Source organism: Rhinoderma darwinii, chromosome 9 (assembly GCF_050947455.1).
Source record: "Rhinoderma darwinii isolate aRhiDar2 chromosome 9, aRhiDar2.hap1, whole genome shotgun sequence".
NCBI lineage: Eukaryota > Metazoa > Chordata > Amphibia > Anura > Rhinodermatidae > Rhinoderma > Rhinoderma darwinii.
The window spans coordinates 73,238,473-73,262,728 of NC_134695.1; the positions used below are offsets into that span (position 1 = coordinate 73,238,473).

Genomic DNA, 24,256 nt, shown 5'->3' on the forward strand with positions numbered 1-24,256 from the left:
AAGCTGATGGAGCGTAATCTCGACATCCATCACCTCCTCGTACAATTTGTATTTCTTCTCTTGCTTGGCCGGGGACGGGACATGAAGCAGGAAATAAGACTGTGGGGAAATTAGCACAATCCTCGTTATATATATTACAATGTGTCTGATTTAGGCAGCGCTTCGTCCAGACAATGGCGGACGGTTTTACCCTTCCCTTGTCGGAAGCGCCGCAGACCCAAGAGGTTTTCCCGGTGCTGAATATTCATTTGCAATGTAGAATTGTTTCTCACGTTTGAATGAGATTCGGGTTGTGTGAAGACTCTGTGACCCCATTTCTGTAAATGGGGACCCCTCATGACATGAACAGAGGAAGGTTATGGATTTTGTGACTTTAAAATCAATTCCTATTACAATTTCATGGAGCGCTCGGGTGTAATAACATTACCAGTGACCGGCCTGTCTGTGAAATATGCGCAGTAACACTCGCGCTCGCTCCCAGGGCTCTTTATTTTTCTCCCGATTAACTCTGTATTGTAATCCTGTCCGGCCTTCTGTGCTGATTTAATTTTATAATATAATCGGTAATTTGGTCATAGTTTTTTTGTTTTTCTGATACAGAGCGCCAAACCCACTGCATACACACGGATTTAAATCGTATCTAACGTTTTAGAATAAGCTGTCATCTGTGTAACGGCTTATGATACATCCATGATATGACTTGTTTTCTGCATTATTTAGCAGTTTTCTCCAATGCAGGCTCTATGTATAATTCTCAGGTGGGTGAGTTAACTGCTATAATGTCTTCTATACACCGCATACCTAGAGGAGGAGAATCCTGCTCTCCTATATATGAGATAGAACGGGAGGAGAGCAGGATGAAGGAGATTATACAGCAGCAATGAGCAGTGTAGCTGAGTATCCAGCACTGGGGGGACAAGGAATCTTACTGGAAGCTGTAACCGCAGGAAGGACATTTTACAACCGTAATGAGCTGTGTAGCTGGGAATCCAACTCCGGGGTGACATGGAAATCCTATTAGTTGCTGTTTCAGCATGTAAGATATTACACAGTAGTAATGAGAAGTGTAGCTGGGAATCCAGCACTGGGGTGAGATATTTTAATTACTATGAGCATCTGTAGTGTCCGTGTCATTCTCCTCTGTCTCTAAGGAGCTTATTGCATATTGTTATACCTCCATAATATAACGGTGTGCAGTCAGTTCCTGTGCTCCCTAGGGGCGGCTTCAGACAATTTAATATTGCATCGTTTAAAGAGTACCTACTTTTAACATTTCCCCCTCCCCCCCCCCCCCCCCCCATAAATCAATTGTTCAAGTGCAGATAAGAAACTATGTAATATATTGTATTAAAGGAAAAGGCTTCTTCCTCAACTTATCAGACTCCTCTCCTGATCAAATCCATGCACAGGAGACCGTAAACTGAGATATATTTACAGTTGTTTATTATAGAGGTCTATGGAGAGAGGAGGAGGTATCTGTTGTGGTAAACAGAGGAGAGACACACACACAACACACACACACAAACACATTTTACCCCAGTGCTATATTCACAGCTACACAGCTCATTCCTTCTGTATAATAGCCTCCATGCTGCTGCAGCTTCTAGTAAGTGTTATATCCCATCCCAGTGCTGGATTCTCCTCTACACTGCTCATTCCTGCTGTATAATGTCCTCCATGCTGCTGCAGCTTCTAGTAAGTGTTATATCTCATCCCAGTGTTGGATTCTCTCTGTGCGGTATATGGGAGACATAATAGCAGCTAGTCGCCTCCGCCTCTCTAGTGGAGCTAAGGAAAATCTGAGAATTGGAGAGAGAGCCTACCAAAAGGGCAAACTGCTGAAAAATGCAGAATCCAAGTCATATAATGGACCGAAATCGTGTCATTCCTCATGTACACACACGACGGCTTATTCAGAACAGTCACCTGAAATGTATAGGTACGCTTTAGATTTAGAGCTCTGATTGATATCAATATATATTAAGAAATGAATAGATATAAAAGTCTGGAGCCAGTTTACAGGTTTTAATAGGCTCCAAAAATCCACAGAAAATCTGCTGTTTGGGCACTTGGCCATTTCCAGCACAGACATTTATGGCGCGTCCACGGGATGTTCTACCCTTCTCTGAGGTGGAGAGGTCTATAGGACACTAGGGCATAGGTGCAACTATAGTTACCACTGATCCCACTAACTTCCCAATTACTGCAGATCACCCACAAAATAGATCAAAGTGTTTGTATTTTAGGAAATGTAAATTCATCGTAAAGATAAGAAAATAAAATGTGACCAGAGCTTCGTTTTTTCCCCTCGATCTTCTTCAGGCAGCGTGGACTGACCATGTCGTTGTCCGATATCCAAGGCAGATGGGTGTAGACTTGTTCGTCCTATTTATCTCTCCACTCCGGGCCGTGTCCGTGTCTTCTGCTGGGTCAGGGGATCATTCTATAAAGTCATCGGCATTCTACAACCTCCTTATCACAGCTGGTGTTCCCCCATCACAGGACCGTGGCATAACAAGAGCAGAGCTGTCAATCACTGCACAGCCCCGCCCACAGTCAGCTGCTCAGCATTGTACACTGAGAGCACCGCAGTGAATGCTCAGTAGTGGCCGTAGTTCCTTTGTTATAACAGTATAGACCATTTTTTTTCCTTTTACGTATTAACCCCGTATCCCCCTCCCCCCCCCCCCCCCCCTCCGGGAAGAGAGAGAAAACCTTTCAGGAATCCGAACTGATCTCTTAATTTTTTTTTTCGTACTTCGGCCCAATTCTGTTGAATCTCAAGTCCAGAAATCGATGTGTTTACCCATTTTTTTTCCCTCTCATTTTCCACCCAGCGAATTACATTTGCTAATCTGCCCTTGCTTAGGCTCTAATCACATTAGGGAATTGATACGGGTTCAGCTGTATAATGCGAATATGCAATTTCAGTAAAAGGGTAATCGCTTAGAGATGTTCGCTGCTGCTTGGTAATTGCTGCCGGTGCGTTTTAAAGGTGTAGCCCTATTTAACATCAAGCAGTTAGAGCGCGGATATAATAGACAGGAGGCGCTCGGCCGTGTAATAACCGTATATTGTCGCTCTTTAGAACGTTCCTTTTAATAACACCGCCATTTTTTACGTTTTCTAAGTCCGTGGTCTTAACGTCACTGCTCACTCTGTTATTTCTTCCGACAACGTTCCTCCACGTCTTTACTGGGCGTCTGCATGAATCCAGCTAAACGTCTATAAAATGACATGATCTCATCTCCTACTCCGGTCACAGAGAAGATGCATTTACAGTTCTACAAGATCTGGACCCCTGCTGGTTTAGTGTCTGTACAGAGCATGCTGTGCTGTATTGCATTGTGGGAGATGTAGTGTTTACACCAGGCACTAGACCAGTGACCCCCAAATGGCAGCCAGGGGGCTGCATGCGGCCCATATGTGCAGCCCCATGGATAAGGCGTACTCGTAAGGTGCAGCTTTAATTCCCCAGGATAATAATCAAGCATGAAGCTCTGGCCATCTATAATGAATAGAAGAGCCCCCCCCCCTGTTTCTCCAGTGTTATGGGGGCACCCCATCTCTAGCAAATGTGTTGCATATGTATCTGGGCTTTTTTTAGGGTCTATTCGCACGGTGCAGTCAAATCACGGTTTTTCTGCGCTTGTCACCAAATCATGGCAAATCGCTGCGATTATGCAAAAAAAAATGCAATATGATGTCAGTGTGAACAGGCCTTGATATAAATGACGATGTTCTGTGTATTTTTTTTTTATATGTACTTTACTAAATACAAGAACAGGCCCCTGACTCGGCCCTGGAGTAAAGGGCCACATTTGAGGCCTCCACAATATATCGGGTTCTCTTCTGAACTTTAGTCCTATGTAGGTAACGCTGCGTCGTCCACATTTAGGTGGGTGTCCATCAGCACGCGGTTTCCAGCTGTTTTGTCATTGCAGCTTTGGATGTGACTTGAGTATAGGACCCCAGATTAGTACAAGTTGAGAAAAGCAAAGCTGCTCATCAGAATATGTAGATTTAACCTGCAAAATGATGTCCACAAGTTCTGTTTCAGTTTGGTGAATAATAGATGCGGCTCGTAACTCCCGGACTTCAGCAGACGCTCCACGAGCACGAGGAGCGCAGGACTTGCAGCATGTGATGTCCTGGAAACGCTTCACATAAAAGTCATTTTCTGAAAGTTTGAGTCCAAATTCTTGGGGAATCAGCACAAAGCGCGCTTCAAGCTGATAAATAATGAAGACGTTCTTACAACGCAGCCAAAATGACAGCGCTGCCTCCCTTTATCCAATATTCATTATAGGGCAGGCGCCGTACCTTTAAGAGGTCAGGCAGCATAGTCAGTTCACCTGAGGTAACAGTTATAAAATATTCATTACGGTGGTCCATTGTGAGCACTGAGTGGGGGGGTCACCACGGAACGCAAGGCTCCGCTCATGTCTTATTACTTGACTATTAGCAATCATCCTGGTACTTTGTTACGTCGTGCTGGGACTTGTAGTTTTCCAGTCGCTGGAGACCTGGGAATCCTCTGTGCACTAAAGAGCGATTCCCAGGGGCCATAGATTGCAGCATCACTCATCATGTAATAAAGTGCAGGCCTTTAACTCTGTTCATCCTGATCTTCCCGGTTCTTGAATAAAATGTCAGAACCACAAAACATGCATCTATGATCCTGTACGTTTCCTCCCGCACCCGAGTGATCTGGCACAAAGTGTAAGGAGAATAGATTGTGAGCTCCTGGGGGCAGGATCTGATGAGAATAGACCGCTATAAATAATGGAATAATAATGTCCTTCTGATGTCTTCAGCTGCATTGTTACCAGGTAGTGACGTGGAAATTTAGTATTAGAATCCTGCAATAAATATATTTATTTATCCCAAACGCTCATTTTTTTTTTGCAGAGGCCCCGCAGAAAGCTGAGGAAGCGGCAGTCGAGCCCTTCACTGACTCCTCCCTCTTCGCACATTGGGGTCAGGAACTCAGCCCCGAACACAGAAGGATCGCCCTGAAACAGTTCCAGTATTATGGCTATAATGCTTATCTGAGTGATCGGTTACCACTGGACAGACCCCTGCCGGACCTGAGACCTGCCGGGTGAGTGGTCATCATTCCTACATAGTGACCCACACTTGTAAATCCGACACCGCTGAACTCTGTACAAACCTAACTAAAGATCTTTACTACATCAGTGCTGAATGTTATAACACTACACCCTTACGTACAAGAATATAACTACTATAATACTGCTCCTATATACAAGAATATATCTACTATAATACTGCTCCTATATACAAGAATATAACTACTATAATACTGCCCTCTATATACAAGAATATAACTACTATAATACTGCTCCTATATACAAGAATATAACTACTATAATACTGCCCCCTATATACAAGAATATAACTACTATAATACTGCTCCTATATACAAGAATATATCTACTATAATACTGCCCCTATATACAAGAATATAACTACTATAATACTGCCCCTATATACAAGAATATAACTACTATAATATTGCCCCCTATATACAAGAATATAACTACTATAATACTGCCCCTATATACAAGAATATAACTACTATAATACTGGCCCTATATACAAGAATATAACTACTATAATATTGCCCCCTATATACAAGAATATAACTACTATAATACTGCCCCTATATACAAGAATATAACTACTATAATACTGCCCCTATATACAAGAATATAACTACTATAATATTGCCCCCTATATACAAGAATATAACTACTATAATACTGCCCCTATATACAAGAATATAACTACTATAATACTGCCCCTATATACAAGAATATAACTACTATAATACTGCCCCTATATACAAGAATATAACTACTATAATACTGCTCCTATATACAAGAATATAACTACTATAATACTGCTCCTATATACAAGAATATAACTACTATAATACTGCCCCTATGTACAAGAATATAACTACTATAATACTGCCCCTATATACAAGAATAGAACTACTATAATACTGCTCCTATATACAAGAATATAACTACTATAATACTGCCCCCTATATACAAGAATATAACTACTAGAATACTGCCCGTATATACTCGAATATAACTACTATAATACTGCTCCCTATATAGAAGAATAGAACTACTATAATACTGCTCCCTATATACAAGAATATAACTACTATAATACTGCCCCCTATATACAAGAATATAACTACTATAATACTGCCCCCTTTATACAAGAATATAACTACTATAATACTGCTCCCTATATACAAGAATATAACTACTATAATACCGCCCCCTATATACAAGAATATAACTATTATAATACTGCCCCTATATACAAGAATATAACTACTAGAATACTGCCCCCTATATACAAGAATATAACTACAATAATACTGCCCCTATATACAAGAATATAACTACTATAATACTGCCCCCTATATGCAAGAACATAACTACTGTAATACTGCCCCTATATACACAAATATAACTACTATAATACTGCCCCCTATATACAGGAATATAACTACTATAATACTGCCCCCTATGTACAAGAATATAACTACTATAATACTGCCCCCTATATATAAGAACATAACTACTATAATACTGCCCCCTATATACAGGAATATAACTACTATAATACTGCCCCCTATGTACAAGAATATAAATACTATAATACTGCTCCTATATACAAGAATATAACTACTATAATACTGCCCCCTATATACAAGAATATGACTACTATAATACTGCCCCTATATACAAGATTATAACTACTATAATACTGCCCCTATATACAAGAATATAACTACTATAATACTGTCCCCTATATACAAGAATATATCTACTATAATACTGCTCCTATATACAAGAATATAACTACTATAATACTGCCCCCTATATACAAGAATATAACTACTATAATACTGCCCCCTATATACAAGAATATAACTACTATAATACTGCTCCCTATATACAAGAATATAAATACTAGAATACTGCCCCTATATACAAGAATATAACTACTATAATACTGCCCCCTATATGCAAGAACATAACTACTGTAATACTGCCCCTATATACACAAATATAACTACTATAATACTGCCCCCTATATACAGGAATATAACTACTATAATACTGCCCCCTATGTACAAGAATATAACTACTATAATACTGCCCCCTATATATAAGAACATAACTACTATAATACTGCCCCCTATATACAGGAATATAACTACTATAATACTGCCCCCTATGTACAAGAATATAAATACTATAATACTGCCCCTATATACAAGAATATGACTACTATAATACTGCCCCTATATACAAGATTATAACTACTATAATACTGCCCCTATATACAAGAATATAACTACTATAATACTGCCCCTATATACAAGAATATAACTACTATAATACTGCCCCCTATATACAAGAATATAACTACTATAATACTGCCCCCTATAAACAAGAATAGAACTACTATAATACTGCTCCCTATATACAAGAATATAAATACTATAATACTGCCCCTATATACAAGAATATGACTACTATAATACTGCCCCTATATACAAGATTATAACTACTATAATACTGCCCCCTATATACAAGAACATAACTACTATAATACTACCCCTATATACAAGAATATAACTACTATAATACTGCTCCTATATACAAGAATATAACTACTATAATACTGCTCCTATATACAAGAATATAACTACTATAATACTGCCCCCTATATACAAGAATATAACTACTATAATACTACTCCTATATACAAAAATATAACTACTATAATATTGCTTCTATATACAAGAATATAACTACTATAATACTGCCCCTATATACAAGAATATAACTACTATAATACTGCTCCTATATACAAGAATATAACTACTATAATACTGCCCCCTATATACAAGAATATAACTACTATAATACTGCCCCTATATACAAGAATATAACTACTATAATACTGCTCCTATATACAAGAATATAACTACTATAATACTGCTCCTATATACAAAAATATAACTTCTATAATACTGCTCCTATATACAAGAATATAACTACTATAATACTGCCCTATATACAAGAATATAACTACTATAATACTGCTCCTATATACAAGAATATAACTACTATAATACTGCCCCCTATATACAAGAATATAACTACTATAATATAATATATAATATACAAGAATATAACTACTATAATACTGCTCCTATATACAAGAATATAACTACTATAATACTGCTCCTATATACAAGAATATAACTACTATAATACTGCCCCCTATATACAAGAATATAACTACTATAATACTACTCCTATATACAAAAATATAACTACTATAATATTGCTTCTATATACAAGAATATAACTACTATAATACTGCCCCTATATACAAGAATATAACTACTATAATACTGCTCCTATATACAAGAATATAACTACTATAATACTGCCCCCTATATACAAGAATATAACTACTATAATACTGCCCCTATATACAAGAATATAACTACTATAATACTGCTCCTATATACAAGAATATAACTACTATAATACTGCTCCTATATACAAAAATATAACTTCTATAATACTGCTCCTATATACAAGAATATAACTACTATAATACTGCCCTATATACAAGAATATAACTACTATAATACTGCTCCTATATACAAGAATATAACTACTATAATACTGCCCCCTATATACAAGAATATAACTACTATAATATAATATATAATATACAAGAATATAACTACTATAATACTGCTCCTATATCCAAGAATATAACTATTATAATACTGCCCCCTATATACAAGAATATAACTACTATAATACAGCCCCCTATATACAAGAATATAACTACTATAATACTGCCCCTATATACAAGAATAGAACTACTATAATACTGTACCTATATACAAGAATATAACTACTATAATACTGCTCCCTATATACAAGAATATAACTACTATAATACTGCCCTCTATATACAAGAATATAACTACTATAATACTGCCCCCTATATACAAGAATATAACTACTATAATACTGCTCCCTATATACAAGAATATAACTACTATAATACTGCTCCCTATATACAAGAATATAACTACTATAATACTGCCCCCTATATACAAGAATATAACTACTATAATACTGCTCCCTATATACAAGAATATAACTACTATAATACTGCTCCCTATATACAAGAATATAACTACTATAATACTGCCCCCTATATACAAGAATATAACTACTATAATACTGCCCCCTATATACAAGAATATAACTACTATAATACTGCTCCCTATATACAAGAATATAACTACTATAATACCGCCCCCTATATACAAGAATATAACTATTATAATACTGCCCCTATATACAAGAATATAACTACTATAATACTGCCCCTATATACAAGAATATAACTACTATAATACTGCCCCCTATATACAAGAATGTAACTACTATAATACTGCCTCTATATACAAGAATATAACTACTATAATACTGCCCTCTATATACAAGAATATAACTACTATAATACTGCCCTCTATATACAAGAATATAACTACTATAATACTGCCCACTATATACAATATAACTACTATAATACTGCTCCTATATACAAGAATATAACTACTATATTACTGCTCCTATTTACAAGAATATAACTACTATAATACTGCCCCTATATACAAGAATATAACTACTAGAATACTGCCCCCTATATACAAGAATATAACTACAATAATACTGCCCCTATATACAAGAATATAGCTACTATAATACTGCTCCCTATATACAAGAATATAACTACTATAATACCGCCTCCTATATACAAGAATATAACTACTATAATACTGCCCCCTATATACAAGAATATAACTACTATAATACTGTCCCCTATATACAAGAATATAACTACTATAATACTGCTCCCTATATACAAGAATATAACTACTATAATACTGCCCCTATATACAAGAATATAACTACTATAATACTGCCCCCTATATACAAGAATATAACTACTATAATACTGCTCCCTATATACAAGAATATAACTACTATAATACTGCTCCTATATACAAGAATATAACTACTATAATACTGCTCCTATATACAAGAATATAACTACTATAATACTGCCCCTATATACAAGAATATAACTACTATAATACTGCCCCCTATATACAAGAATATAACTACTATAATACTGCTCCCTATATACAAGAATATAACTACTATAATACTGCCCCCTATATACAAGAATATAACTGCTATAATACTGCTCCCTATATACAAGAATATAACTACTATAATACTGCCCCTATATACAAGAATATAACTGCTATAATACTGCTCCCTATATACAAGAATATAACTACTATAATACTGCCCCTATATACAAGACTATAACTACTATAATACTGCCCCTATATACAAGAATATAACTACTATAATACTGCCCCTATATACAAGAATATAACTACTATAATACTGCTCCCTATATACAAGAATATAACTACTATAATACTGCCCCCTATATACAAGAATAGAACTACTATAATACTGCCCCTATATACAAGAATATAACTACTATAATACTGCCCCTATATACAAGAATATAACTACTATAATACTGCCCCCTATATGCAAGAACATAACTACTATAATACTGCCCCTATATACAAGAATATAACTACTATAATACTGCCCCCTATATAGACGAATATAACGCTGCACCCTATGTAAAAGAAGGGCCATCTACACGTTGACCAGCACCCGGTTCTATAGTGCATGTCTATATTATTACATGTAGTAAAGATTGTGTATTTTGATGGTTTTAAAAAAAGACCGATCCTTGGATGTGACCATGACAACCAGAATAATAACCGCCATTCTTTACACTGCAGGTTTTATTCAAAGAACTCTAAGTAGAGACCAGGTTTACATTACGCAGGGACTTCTCTGCCTCTTTTATGATTGTAAACTTGTTATTATAACGACGTGGCGCTGGCGATCATCTGTTTTTTCCTGGGCAGCATCGATCACCTGCCGCCTGTAGGATATTGCAGCCTGTGCCCTGTTGCGGCTTCACGTTGATGGTTCCATATTTTATTAATTAGAGTAAATCCCAGAAGTTTCTGTCCTTTGTCCCTTTTCCTTATTCGGGAGGTTGTCACTTACATTACGTCTTGGAGGAGATCCTGCCGGCTGCTTTTTCCTCGCTGTAAGCGGCGCAGTCCTCCATGATGACCGGCCCGTCACTCTGCAGCTTTCAGTCACTTTGAGTTAACTTATTGGCGGAGAAATTAGGTTTAAGGCAGGACGGCTGTCACCTCCCTCTGCTGACTCCACCATTACTGGGCGGGAAGGCGATGGTCTGCAGTTCCCTATTCATCTTCTTTTCCTCACTGGGGGGTCTAGTTTATTCCTGTTGAACTTTTGATCATACAGAGAAGACAATCTGAACAAGCAGAGTAGCAGTGTAAAGCATGGGGGGAAGCAGAACAACTGTGGCATTACATATAGATTATGATATACACTGTTCATCCTGAACATTAAACCTCTGCCAGGTACAGTAAATATTATTGATTTATCTTGTTACGATGGCGTCCGACAAGGGGGGCGGGGCGGAATATTCTGCAGCAAGTGATCAGTCAGGTCCTGAAGTTGATGTTAGAAGCAGAAAAAATAGAGTAGTGTAAAGATCTGAGCATGGGGGGTTGCCGGTCTTGCGGGGGGGGGGGGGTTTCCTCCTGGGATGCAGTGGTTAGCACTGACCAAAAGTGGTCCAAGGAAGGACGAGCGGTGACAGGATCACCGGCGCACAAGGCTCATTGATGTGCGGGGGAGGGGAGGCTAGCCCGTCTGGTCCGATCCCACAGATGATCTTCTGTACCACAAATGCTAGAAAGATGTTAGAACACGCAGAACATCGCAGCTCGCTGTATATGGGGCCGTGTAGCTGCAGACCGGTCAGAGCGCCCAGGCCGACCCCGGCCACCGCCGAAAGTGCCAACAATGGGCCCGTGATCATCAGAACTGGAGCAATGGAAGGCGGCGCCGGGTCTGATAAATCACGTGTTACATTCATGTGGACGGCCGGGTGCGTCACTTACCTGGGGAGGAGGTGGCACCAGGATGCATTATGGGAAGACGACGAGCCGGCGGGGGCAGGGTGATGATCTGGGAAACCTTGTGTCCGGACATTCATGTGGATGTGACAGATACCACCGACCTAAACATCGCCGCAGACCCCCCTTCATGGCAGCGTATGCCCTAATGGCAGTGCCCCCTGTCAGCAGGAGAATGCCCCCGCCACCCTGCGGGAGAACACCCCCTGTCAGCAGTACAATGCCCCCGCCGCGCTGCAGACATTGTCCAGGAATGATGAGTCAAGTGTCAAACTTCAAGATGTCTCCAAATTCTCCAGGTCTCTATGTGATGGATCATCTGTGGGATGTGCAGGAGAAACGTCCAATCCCTGGAGGCCGCACCTCACACCTTACAGGATCTGATGCCAATGTCTTGTGCCAGAGACCAGGGCCGGCTCCAGGTTTGTGTGGGCCCTTGGATGACACAGACTTAGTGGACCCCTTTGTGAGGGAACTCACGGCGGCAGTAAAATAGCAGAAAACGTCACTTTGTGTCCACATAAATTTAGTGCCCACTTTAGATGATACCACGCAGACCCCCTGCCAGGTAGTGCCATACATCCCCCCCCCCCCTCCCTGTAGGTACTGCCGTTGCCGACGCTCTGGACAGGGATTCCACTTCAGGAGGAACCCCTGGCGTCACTGTCCATATATGGACAGTGATGTCAGGAGCAACCCCAGAGCCAAAGTCCCGGGTAGAGCGCTATTAGCTACTCTGCCATTTACTACACTACAGACCCCCAGGCAGAGTAGGGAGCTACCTCCCTGCTCTGCCATAGCATTCAATAGTATCTGTGTCCTAAGGACGCGGATACTGTTGAATATGGCGTCGCTACTGCTAGTGGGGCCACTGGGCATGGGGGGGGCCCGTGATAGCGGGCAGCAAGGGTCCCCTCGTGCTGCGGGCCCCTATGGCTGCTACAGCGGTAGTTATGCGGCCTCCTAGACAGGGGCTCCCTCTAGAAGCAGAATCCCCGGCAAGACTCTGGCCGGAGATTCCACTCCTGGAGGAGCCATGGCGGCAGCACCCGGCGACCGAGTGGGCCCCCCAAAGGGTAGTGGAGACAACACTTGGGCGGGTGCTGACGCCGGCTCTGCCTGAGACTACAGGAACCTTCAGATGTCAGTAGAGTCCAGGCCTCGCCGGGTCACCGCTGTACGGGCGGCACGAGGGCGACTTCACGATATTAAGGGGTGGTTATAATGTTCTGGCTGATCGGTGTTTAGAAAATCTACAGAAGAAGCAAAAGTTTCAGAGTAAATTATAAACCCCAAAAACGTAATCACTGAAATATAAACATTTTATATCCGACCGACGAGGATCTGGAGAAATCTGCGTTAACTCCTCGGTTCCCAGGGTCTGGAGTTTCTACCTTCATGTATTGTCGGTGATAAGTTACGCAGGCGTTTCCATTTCCTCCAGCGGCTCCGTGTAGCGTGCGCTGCGCTGGAAGACTGAGATTATGAGCCGGGGGCTGTTAAGGCGACAACGTGTGCGACATTCAGAGTTCTGTACAGATAAATGAGCGCGCTCCCCGACCAACTCATGTCATAAAGAGTTTATTCATTTTTATAACCCTGTCATAATGCTCACAGCCCCACAGAGTATTTCAGGAACATTTCCGGTAGGTTGAATGTGATAAAATGTAGTAACATTACATAATGAGGAATGTATGGTTCTCTGAGACAGTATCACACATGATAGGATTAGATACACAGCTCAGCAGACAGTATCACACATGATAAGATTAGATACACAGCTCAGCAGACAGTATCACACATGATAGGATTAGATACACAGCTCAGCAGACAGTATCACACATGATAAGATTAGATACACAGATCAGCAGACCGTATCACACATGATAGGATTAGATACACAGATCAGCAGACAGTATCACACCCGATAGGATTTGATACAGCAGCTCAGCAAACAGTAAAACACACGCTAGCCTTAGATACACAGCTCAACAGACCGTATCACACATGATAAGATTAGATACACAGCTCAGCAGACAGGATCACACATGATAAGATTAGATACACAGCTCAGCAGACAGGATCACACATGAGGATTAGATACACAGCTCAGCAGACAGTATCACACATGATAGGATTAGATAGTGTCTCAGCAGACCGTATCACACATGATAGGATTAGATACAGGGCTCAGCAGACAGTATCACACATGATAGGATTAGATACACGGCTGAGCAAACAGTATCACACATGATAGGATTAGATACACGGCTCAGCAGACAGTATCACACATGATAGGATTAGATACAGGGCTCAGCAGACAGTATCACACATGATAGGATTAGATACACGGCTCAGCAGACAGTATCACACATGATAGGATTAGATACAGGGCTCAGCAGATGGTATCACACAGGTTAGATACACAGATCAGTAGAACATGGAGTAAAGTTTCGCTCTTCTAGTTTATATTTCTTCGCTCCGGCACCTTTAAGACGACCTCCATTTGTAAATACAGCGTCTGCTCCTTGAACCCAAAGCACGAGCGCTTCCCCGCCAGTACTCAGGATTAATGGAGCCGAGGTTCCCGTTGTCTTGGTTACTAACACTTTTGCGCAGACGTTCTTCTCAAGGTTGTTTTTCACTTTCTAAAGTGAATAATCTATTGTTCTCTGTTCTGTTCCCACATTGCTAAGAGGCTGATGTTACAGCGGGGGCCGCGGGACATGAACGCCTGTCACTCCTGTCCCCGGGCTGACGCGCCGCCATTACTCTGCGAGCGGAAATATTTGTGGCAAATAAGTACGACTCGGAGAACAAAGCCCTGCACATAATGTTCCAAACACCCAGCTGTTGTGTGTGAGCAGTGCGGTCCCTGAGTTCTGAAGTATAAGGTACGGCCGGCACCGGCAGACACGGCAAAACATCTACAGCGGATCGTGAATGAACTCGGACAATAGATTGTACCATCCTGAGAGATAACAGGAATCCAGCGGACTCGGCCATCGCTCCATTCATTTCAAAGGGGCTCCGGTCGCGATCTTCAACAGCCCCATAGAAATGGATGGAGCGGTGGCTAAGCATGCCCACTACTGCTCCATTCATATGGGCCTCCCCGGAACTGTATGGTGAGCCCGTTCTCCTGGTCGGTGGGGGGTCCCAGCGGACGGACCCCCACCCATCATATATTTATCCTGTTAATAGTTGATTAAAAAACGTCATTATCAGAATGTCGCGGTCTCATAAGATATATGGGCGTGGGCGTCAAATGTGTTTTTTATTTTATGATTCAGGTTTTATTTGTGTAAAACATTTCATGGCAGCAAAATGGTTAATGGCTCATTACACGTTTGCCCCAACATCCCCATGACAACACTTCCTGTCTACACTTCCGATAACACTTCTTATGTTCCTTCCTGCTCATAGGAATTTTGTTAGGAAAAAATGGATCTGGCCGCGCCTCCGAGATCAGACGGATAAAATCCGTAAATATTAACGTGTAAGATACGATCGCAGGTCGGTCTCCTGCAAGACGGCGACGAGGATTTGTGCTGTAGGAAACAGTAACTGCGGATAATGGGATGACCGCGCGGTTTACTGACGCTCTGCCCGTACACATGCTACAGATCCAAGTCCGGACGTCGTCTGTAGGCTTCATATATTCAGTGGTGCCCTCTACTCCTGAAATACTCTGTGCTGCTATGCATCCCTACTTTTTCCACTATGTAACTCTCAGCCTGTGACCTCCCACAAGATCAGCCCCCTCCTCTCCTGACATACTCTGCGCTGCTGGAGGGCATTGGTCCTTCCAATATGTAATTCTGTCTGTAAACTCCTGCAAGAGGAGCCCACTCCTCTCCTGAAATACTCTGTGCTGCTGGAGACCCTGCCTCTTTCACTATGTAAGGGTTCGTGCACACTGGCACTGAGCATACGGGGCCTTTTGTACAGACTCTGCCGGATTCTGAGTGTACGGAGATCTCCTCCCCTGGAATCATTGCTTCCTTATACCTCTGCACATACGGTAGTGTACATGAGCCCTAACGCCGCCTATGTCCTATCTTTAAATACTCTGTGCTGCTGTGGGAATATTAATGATTGAATTGGCTATGTTCTGTTGTTTCACACCTATTCAATACTCTATCTGAACACGGAGTGCAGTTATCTGCTATACGAAAAAAAACCTCAACAGAATGCCGCTCCGTCGCTGACACTTAAACAGCCGCCAGCTCATTACCATAGTCCAGCGCACCTGCACGCTATATGGAGCCGCTGGAGTATAGGTGAATGGAAACACCTGCTCGACTTACATCCATCAGTTCCAGCAAGACACAAGAAAAACTAGAGTGTACAGCTCAGGGGAGGGTCACTGCAGTTCACTCTGGCAAATAAGAGGTTAATTCTGACATCCCAGGACCCTCTCCTGTGGTCTGCAACCTGTGGCTCTCTGGCTGATGTGAAACTACAAGTCCCAGCATGCTTAGACAGACAGACTGTGAGGGTAAACTGCAATTTACAACCACTGGAGAGCCGCAAGTTGCAGACCACAGCACGTTAATTTCCTGAAATCATCTGTGCTGCTGGGAGACCCTTCTCCATATTTTTAGAGGAGTGGGAAGATTTGGAAAGTGTTACTAAGATTAAAGGAGAATTCATCAAAGTGTTGAAATGTGATAAATGTATAAAATTCCTTCAACGCGGCGCCCGATAGTCCGGAAATTCCGGTAGCTCAGCCCTTTCATCCGGAACATAATCTGAAAACCAGAAAGAGACGACTAAGCCGAGAATTCAAGAGACTCCTCGGAATAAAATACAAGTGCGGGATTCTTCCTGGAGGTCACATGTGTCGGGTTCTATGACCGTCCTATATTCCAGAACATTTAACAATCCAGAACCCTTAAATTCTGGATGAAAGGAATTGCAGTGAATTATCTGAGTCCCGTTATCCGTGATTGAGTGTACAGGTCTGCGGCTGCTCTCCGGTGTCCGGTGTCCCTGCCAGGACAAGGCGACCTCTAGATTCTGTCCTGGGTGATTTTAATTTAGTTTAATGCTGGTTCCCACCATCCCCCAGTATATGTAGGTTTAGTCCCAGTTCTGGGTATATGTGCAGTGTAGGTTCCCACCTCATAGAGGACGCCTTGTCGTGGCAGGTGGGCTCACACAATTTGATCAGAATGTGCGCTAAGGTCCTCTCTTTTGTAAGTAGATTTAGCAGTAATGCAGATTTATTTAGATTTAGCGGCTCAGGTGGGGTTAATGTTCGCAGTGCGCTGTCGCCATTCTCTCGCATGCTGTATATTTGCAGTCGCCGGTGTTCTAACACCGTCTACACGTTTTTTTGCTTCACTTTGTTGGAATGTGCTGTTCAAACTTGTGTTGATGTATTTCTCATGGAGCCGTCTTATAAGACTCTGCGCCGTTGCTGCTCGATAACGTTACGTGTCGTGATTATTTCCATCATTTCTCTTACAGATGCAAGAACTTGACGTATCCCGAACATCTGCCCCAGGTCAGCATAGTCTTCATATTTGTGAATGAGGCGCTGTCCGTCATCCTGAGGTCCATCCATTCCGCCATTGACAGAACGCCCAACGAACTTCTCAAGGAGATCATCCTGGTGGACGACAACAGCAATAACGGTGAGTGATGGTCCCCCGTCATAGGGGGCAGCGCCAAGGAGGCCAATCTATGATGTCACCGCGCCGGCATGGAGCATTCAGGTCCTCTTACTTCGAAAATGAATGATGATGATGATGAGGATGATTGATGAATGAGGATGATGATGATTGATGAATGAGGATGATGATGATTGATGAATGAGGATGATGATGATTGATGAATGAGGATGATGATGATGATTGATGAATGAGGATGATGATGATTGATGAATGAGGATGATGATGATTGATAAATGAGGATGATGATTGATGAATGAGGATGATGATGATTGATGAATGAGGATAATGATTGATGATGAATGAGGATAATGATTGATGATGAATGATGACTATTGATGATGACGCCTTCAGGGGTGGAAACATTTTGGTGACTTTAGTGGGCTGAGGAGGAGAGGTATCCAATGAGGGTCAGATCCGTCTCTTGTCTAAGGATTGATTCCCACCAGTATCTCATCCCAGGAGCTCACAATCTAATCTCCCTCTCTCACATAACAATGGGCCCAGATTTACACAACATTACGGACCAACGAGATCTTTAAATGTAAAATGCGTTTCCATTCACTGGTAGCTAGCAGAGGCCGAAGACCTGTCTTTATCTAGTCTTTTACTCTCAGCTGCACATCCTGTTACTGTACCGTGCTTCACATCTGTGTGAGCAGGACAGGTTTTTCGCCTCTGAATATAAACAATGAATGTTATAATTTGCTGACAGTAAGCAGAGATCTTGAGAATGGGGAGGAATTTAAATGCAAAAATTAGAATGTTGCAGAATTATTTACATAAGACCGAAAACCGGCCCTTTTTTTTTTTTTACTTCCTGTCAGGTCGATCATTATCACAATCTTCACGCCCTTTGGTCAATGCTCTGATCCCGCCAGAGGGTTCACTTAATAAGTGCCGCCCTTCATGTAAGACGCTTCCTGGCACAGCGCACGGTCGCCGCGCGTCACTCACACCTCGCGTCTCTTCTCCCGCTGGGATTCTTTTCTCCAATCTGAGGCCGTGATTGAGAAGTTAATTAAATTATCAATCAGCAGCCGGCAGGTGCAGAGCCCCATATGAAGCTGAACGTGACGGATTTATGTGATTGCATTCTACGGGGTGGAGTGCGTATATCACCTCGTGTCAGAGGTTAACTCCATCCTCACCAGATCTACTTAATCATGAAGGTCCACTAACCCCTAAGTTCCAGCAACCCTCACTGCACACTAAACGCAAACACAGCTACCATTACGATCTATTATACTCCAGAGCTGCATTTACAATTCTGTCATGTTTACACCAGGCATTGTACAGTCATCTGATGCAGGAAAAACTTACTGCCCCTCTGCATTATAGGAGCTCATGTAAGCTGTTAGGTTGGTGTCTAGCAACAAGCTCACTGACTGTTTCCAATAACCTGCAGAATAGTGAGTGCAGCTCTGGAGTATAATACAGGATGTAACTCATGATCAGTACAGGATAAGTAATGTATGTACACAGTGACTCCACCAGCAGAATAGTGAGTGCAGCTCTGGAGTATAATACGGGATGTAACTCAGGATCAGTACAGGATAAGTAATGTATGTACACAGTGACTCCACCAGCAGAATAGTGAGTGCAGCTCTGGAGTATAATACAGGATATAACTCAGGATCAGTACAGGATAAGTAGTGTCATGTATGTACACAGTGACTACACCAGCAGAATAGTGAGTGCAGCTCTGGAGTATAATACAGGATGTAACTCGGGATCAGTACAGGATAAGTAATGTATGTACACAGTGACTCCACCAGCAGAATAGTGAGTGCAGCTCTGGAGTATAATACAGGATGTAACTCAGGATCAGTACAGGATAAGTAATGTATGTACACAGTGACTCCACCAGCAGAATAGTGAGTGCAGCTCTGGAGTATAATACAGAATATAACTCAGGATCAGTATAGGATAAATAATGTAATGTATGTACACAGTGACTCCACCAGCAGAATAGTGAGTGCAGCTCTGGAGTATAATACAGGATATAACTCGGGATCAGTACAGGATAAGTAATGTAATGTATGTACACAGTGATTCCACCAGCAGAATAGTGAGTGCAGCTCTGGAGTATAATACAGGATGTAACTCAGGATCAGTACAGGATAAGTAATGTAATGTACACAGTGACTCCACCAGCAGAATAGTGAGTGCAGCTCTGGAGTATAATACAAGATATAACCCAGGATCAGTACAGGATAAGTAATGTAATGTATGTACACAGTGACTCCACCAGCAGAATAGTGAGTGCAGCTCTGGAGTATAATATAGGATGTAACTCAGGATCGGTACAGGATAAGTAATGTAATGTATGTACACAGTGACTCCACCAGCAGAATAGTGAGTGCAGCTCTGGAGTATAATACAGGATATAACTCGGGATCAGTACAGGATAAGTAATGTAATGTATGTACACAGTGATTCCACCAGCAGAATAGTGAGTGCAGCTCTGGAGTATAATACAGGATGTAACTCAGGATCAGTACAGGATAAGTAATGTAATGTACACAGTGACTCCACCAGCAGAATAGTGAGTGCAGCTCTGGAGTATAATACAAGATATAACCCAGGATCAGTACAGGATAAGTAATGTATGTACACAGTGACTCCACCAGCAGAATAGTGAGTGCAGCTCTGGAGTATAATATAGGATGTAACTCAGGATCAGTACAGGATAAGTAATGTAATGTATGTACACAGTGACTCCACCAGCAGAATAGTGAGTACAGCTCTGGAGTATAATACAGGATGTAACTCAGGATCAGTACAGGATAAGTAATGTAATGTATGTACACAGGGACTCCACCAGCAGAATAGTGAGTGCAGCTCTGGAGTATAATATAGGATGTAACTCAGGATCAGTACAGGATAAGTAATGTCATGTATGTACACAGTGACTCCACCAGCAGAATAGTCAGTGCAGCTCTGCAGTATAATACAGGATATAACTCAGGATCAGTACAGGATAAGTAATGTCATGTATGTACACAGTGACTCCACCAGCAGAATAGTGAGTGCAGCTCTGGAGTATAATACAGGATGTAACTCAGGATCAGTGCAGGATAAGTAATGTAATGTATGTACACAGTGACTCCACCAGCAGAATAGTGAGTGCAGCTCTGGAGTATAATATGGACAGTAACTCAGGATTAGTACAGGATAAGTAATATATGTACACAGTGACTCCACCAGCAGAATAGTGAGTGCAGCTCTGAAGTATAATACAGGATGTAACTCAGGATCAGTACAGGATAAGTAATGTAATGTATGTACACAGTGACTCCACCAGCAGAATAGTGAGTGCAGCTCTGGAGTATAATACAGGATATAACTCAGGATCAGTATAGGATAAGTAATGTAATGTATGTACACACTGACTCCACCAGCAGAATAGTGAGTGCAGCTCTGGAGTATAATACAGGATGTAACTCAGGATCAGTACAGGATAAGTAATGTAAAGTATGTACACAGTGACTCCACCAGCAGAATAGTGAGTGCAGCTCTGGAGTATAATACAGGATGTAACTCAGGATCAGTACAGGATAAGTAATGTAATGTATGTACACAGTGACTCCACCAGCAGAATAGTGAGTGCAGCTCTGGAGTATAATACAGGATGTAACTCAGGGTCAGTACAGGATAAGTAATGTAATGTATGTACACAGTGACTCCACCAGCAGAATAGTGAGTGCAGCTCTGGAGTATAATACAGGATGTAACTCAGGATCAGTACAGGATAAGTAATGTAATGTATGTACACAGTGACTCCACCAGCAGAATAGTGAGTGCAGCTCTGGAGTATAATACAGGATATAACTCAGGATCAGTACAGGATAAGTAATGTAATGTATGTACACAGTGACTCCACCAGCAGAATAGCGAGTTTTTCCTGAGGTCTTGGGAATGCCGTCTGGAAAAGTCCCAGAAGTTTAGGAGATAAAGCTGGAACTTCGCTGCCAGTTAACTACTTAAAATTAATCGCATTCTTTGCCGGCAGCGGTCGGAAACCTCTGGCCTGATAGCGAGCTGGGACAAGAGCGTCCGCACTAATGGCAGCCGAGGGGTAATAGCAAAATTTCCAGAATTAGTTGCCAATTTACTAAATAATACATTGTAAATGAACCCTCTATAAAAGTCACACGGCTTTCCCAGAATCCTGAGCACCAGATCCTGCCTGGTTAGACCCGGGCTCCATGCTGGCAATTACTGTGACTTGCAGACGACCAAAATCACTGCATTACCACAACTCACGGATGACAGCGCCATAGAGCAAACTAGTAAAAAGCAGTCAATTTACTTCTAAATCTGAAATGTCACCCAGCTTACTTAGACTCCTGAGAGGTAAATGTGTAAAATGTGTCCACTTCTCAAATATAAAAAGAAACTAAACCGCACCTACCCAGCTTTCCCAGACTTCTGAACGGCAAACCTGGCTAGTTCTGCTGCCGTACTGCTACATAGGACTTACCACAGCATAATAATGCGGGCTCAGGAGCCTGGGAAAGCTGGGTGACAACCCAGTAATAGCTGTATTGGCGGCCACATTGGTTGTCACTCAGCTTTATGTTCTTTAGGTTACATGGCATTAGATAATTGTCAGCAGATTGCGCTAATTTCTAGTGCCCCCAATATCTGCTTTTGGGGGAAGCCAGGACGTCTTGTTTCCTGGGAGATAAGCGGCATCAGAGTTGTATGACAGCTGCTTAGCTCCTGTCTTTATTGAAATAACACGTACACCAGGCATTCAATCTCTTAATTTCCATGATCTGTTTGCTGCCACTGAATTAAAACATTGTTGTTTTCATTCACACTTAAAACCCATTCTAACCTAGTCCTTGTCACACAGCTGATGTGCTTGTTACAATGTGTCAGTGTATCTTGTGAGCTTAACACAGCAGTAGCACAAATCTGAATCTCCAGATGTGGGCTCCATACCCATAGAGCTTACCTACACTGGTTCATTATTAGCAACCCCCTCGAATGTGTGAACAGGGCTAGACCAGGACAGGTTTTCATTCTGGACAGCAAGCAAAGATTTAAAAACTGGTGAAGAATTCACTGCTTAGATGAGTGTAGTGTTTCAATAGGTAGAACGAAGTAAATGTTACAACTTTCTAATATACTTTGTGTTTCAATTATTCTGTGCTTTTAAGATCTCTGCTTGCTGTCAATGAATGAGAACACTGCTGATTACACCCAGAGGCTGAAAACCTGTCCTGACCTAAAACTTCTCACAGCTGAGGGATTGTTACATTTGTATCCGGTATAGACAATAGTTTGTGTGCTGAACAGCATGGACTCCAAACTAATACATTTTAACTGCACTGATACATTGTAACGAACTGTCAGGACAAGACAGAGATTTGTTCTGCTGATGTGTTTCGCTCACAGAGGATTGTCTAGACTGGAAACAAATGTAACAAAACCCTCACCTGTGAGAAGTATTAAATCCGGATAGGTATTCAAACATGAATGTTCTCATTCACTGCCAACAAGCACAGATCCTGAAATTGGTAAAAAATTAAAAGACCAGATAGAAAGTTGCGGAACTCACTATAAAATAATGCAGATTTCTGTACAGATGGACAGGATGGGGGAAGGGTGTAGCGTATAAAATCGCCTGTCAGAGCTGTAGTTGCCGGCCCCGACTCGTGCCGCCATTACGGAGCAGATAATTGCGTTACACGAGTCCCAGTCCCTCACAAAGAGGATTACAGGGTCTGGGGTCTGCCGCTTGCATGGCCCGTCGCCTCCTCGTCATAGGGATTGATGTCTGCGCTCGCAGCTTTCCTCTGCAGATCTCCTTGCAGCGTCTTTACACGAAACATGAACATGAACATGGCAGCGCGCCGATTGCGAGGAATAAATTGACGCGCTAATCGGCTAGAAAATTGAATTTTCAGCTTCTGAGTAAAATTTGTCGTTAGAAAACCAACACAGATCTGTCTGCGAGTGTCGGAGATAACGCGACACGTGGACAAGATGCGCTGGGGGAGGGGGATTACCGCACCTGAGGCTACGTTCAGGCGAGCGAGTCAGAATTGCGCGCTTGTACATTTCATGTCCATTGGGTCCTGGCATCAGTGTGCTCTACGTGTGACGTGCGTTTTTCACGCACTCGCCAGCAGTTTTTTTTTCTCTGCATTTCTATGTAGTTGATGCGCAAATCGCGCACGGATGTGCGTCCGTGTGCTGTCCGTGGTTTTCACACTGCCATAGACTTCAATGGGCAACTGTGCGCAAAAAAACGCAGCAATATAGGACATGCAGGGTGCTTGACACAACGGACGCTCGCTGCCTGAAAAATCACGTATGTGAATAGTCCCATTGAAATCATGATTTCCACGTG

General features: G+C 41.8%; 1 protein-coding gene and 1 long non-coding RNA gene across 3 annotated transcripts in view; one reads left to right on the top strand and one right to left on the bottom strand.

The window, feature by feature from the left end:
• The window catches only part of GALNT18 (polypeptide N-acetylgalactosaminyltransferase 18), a 198,393-nt gene that overhangs the window by 124,407 nt on the left and 49,730 nt on the right, over positions 1 to 24,256 (top strand). For both annotated transcript variants that reach the window (XM_075838158.1, XM_075838157.1), the window contains exons 2-3: positions 4,912 to 5,104; positions 17,687 to 17,853. In XM_075838158.1, the coding sequence (XP_075694273.1) occupies positions 4,912 to 5,104; positions 17,687 to 17,853 (360 nt within the window). The remainder of the gene's footprint in view (positions 1 to 4,911; positions 5,105 to 17,686; positions 17,854 to 24,256) is intronic.
• Positions 1 to 24,256, bottom strand: part of LOC142661000 (uncharacterized) — a 318,273-nt gene that overhangs the window by 15,090 nt on the left and 278,927 nt on the right. The gene's annotated exons all lie outside the window — the stretch shown is intronic.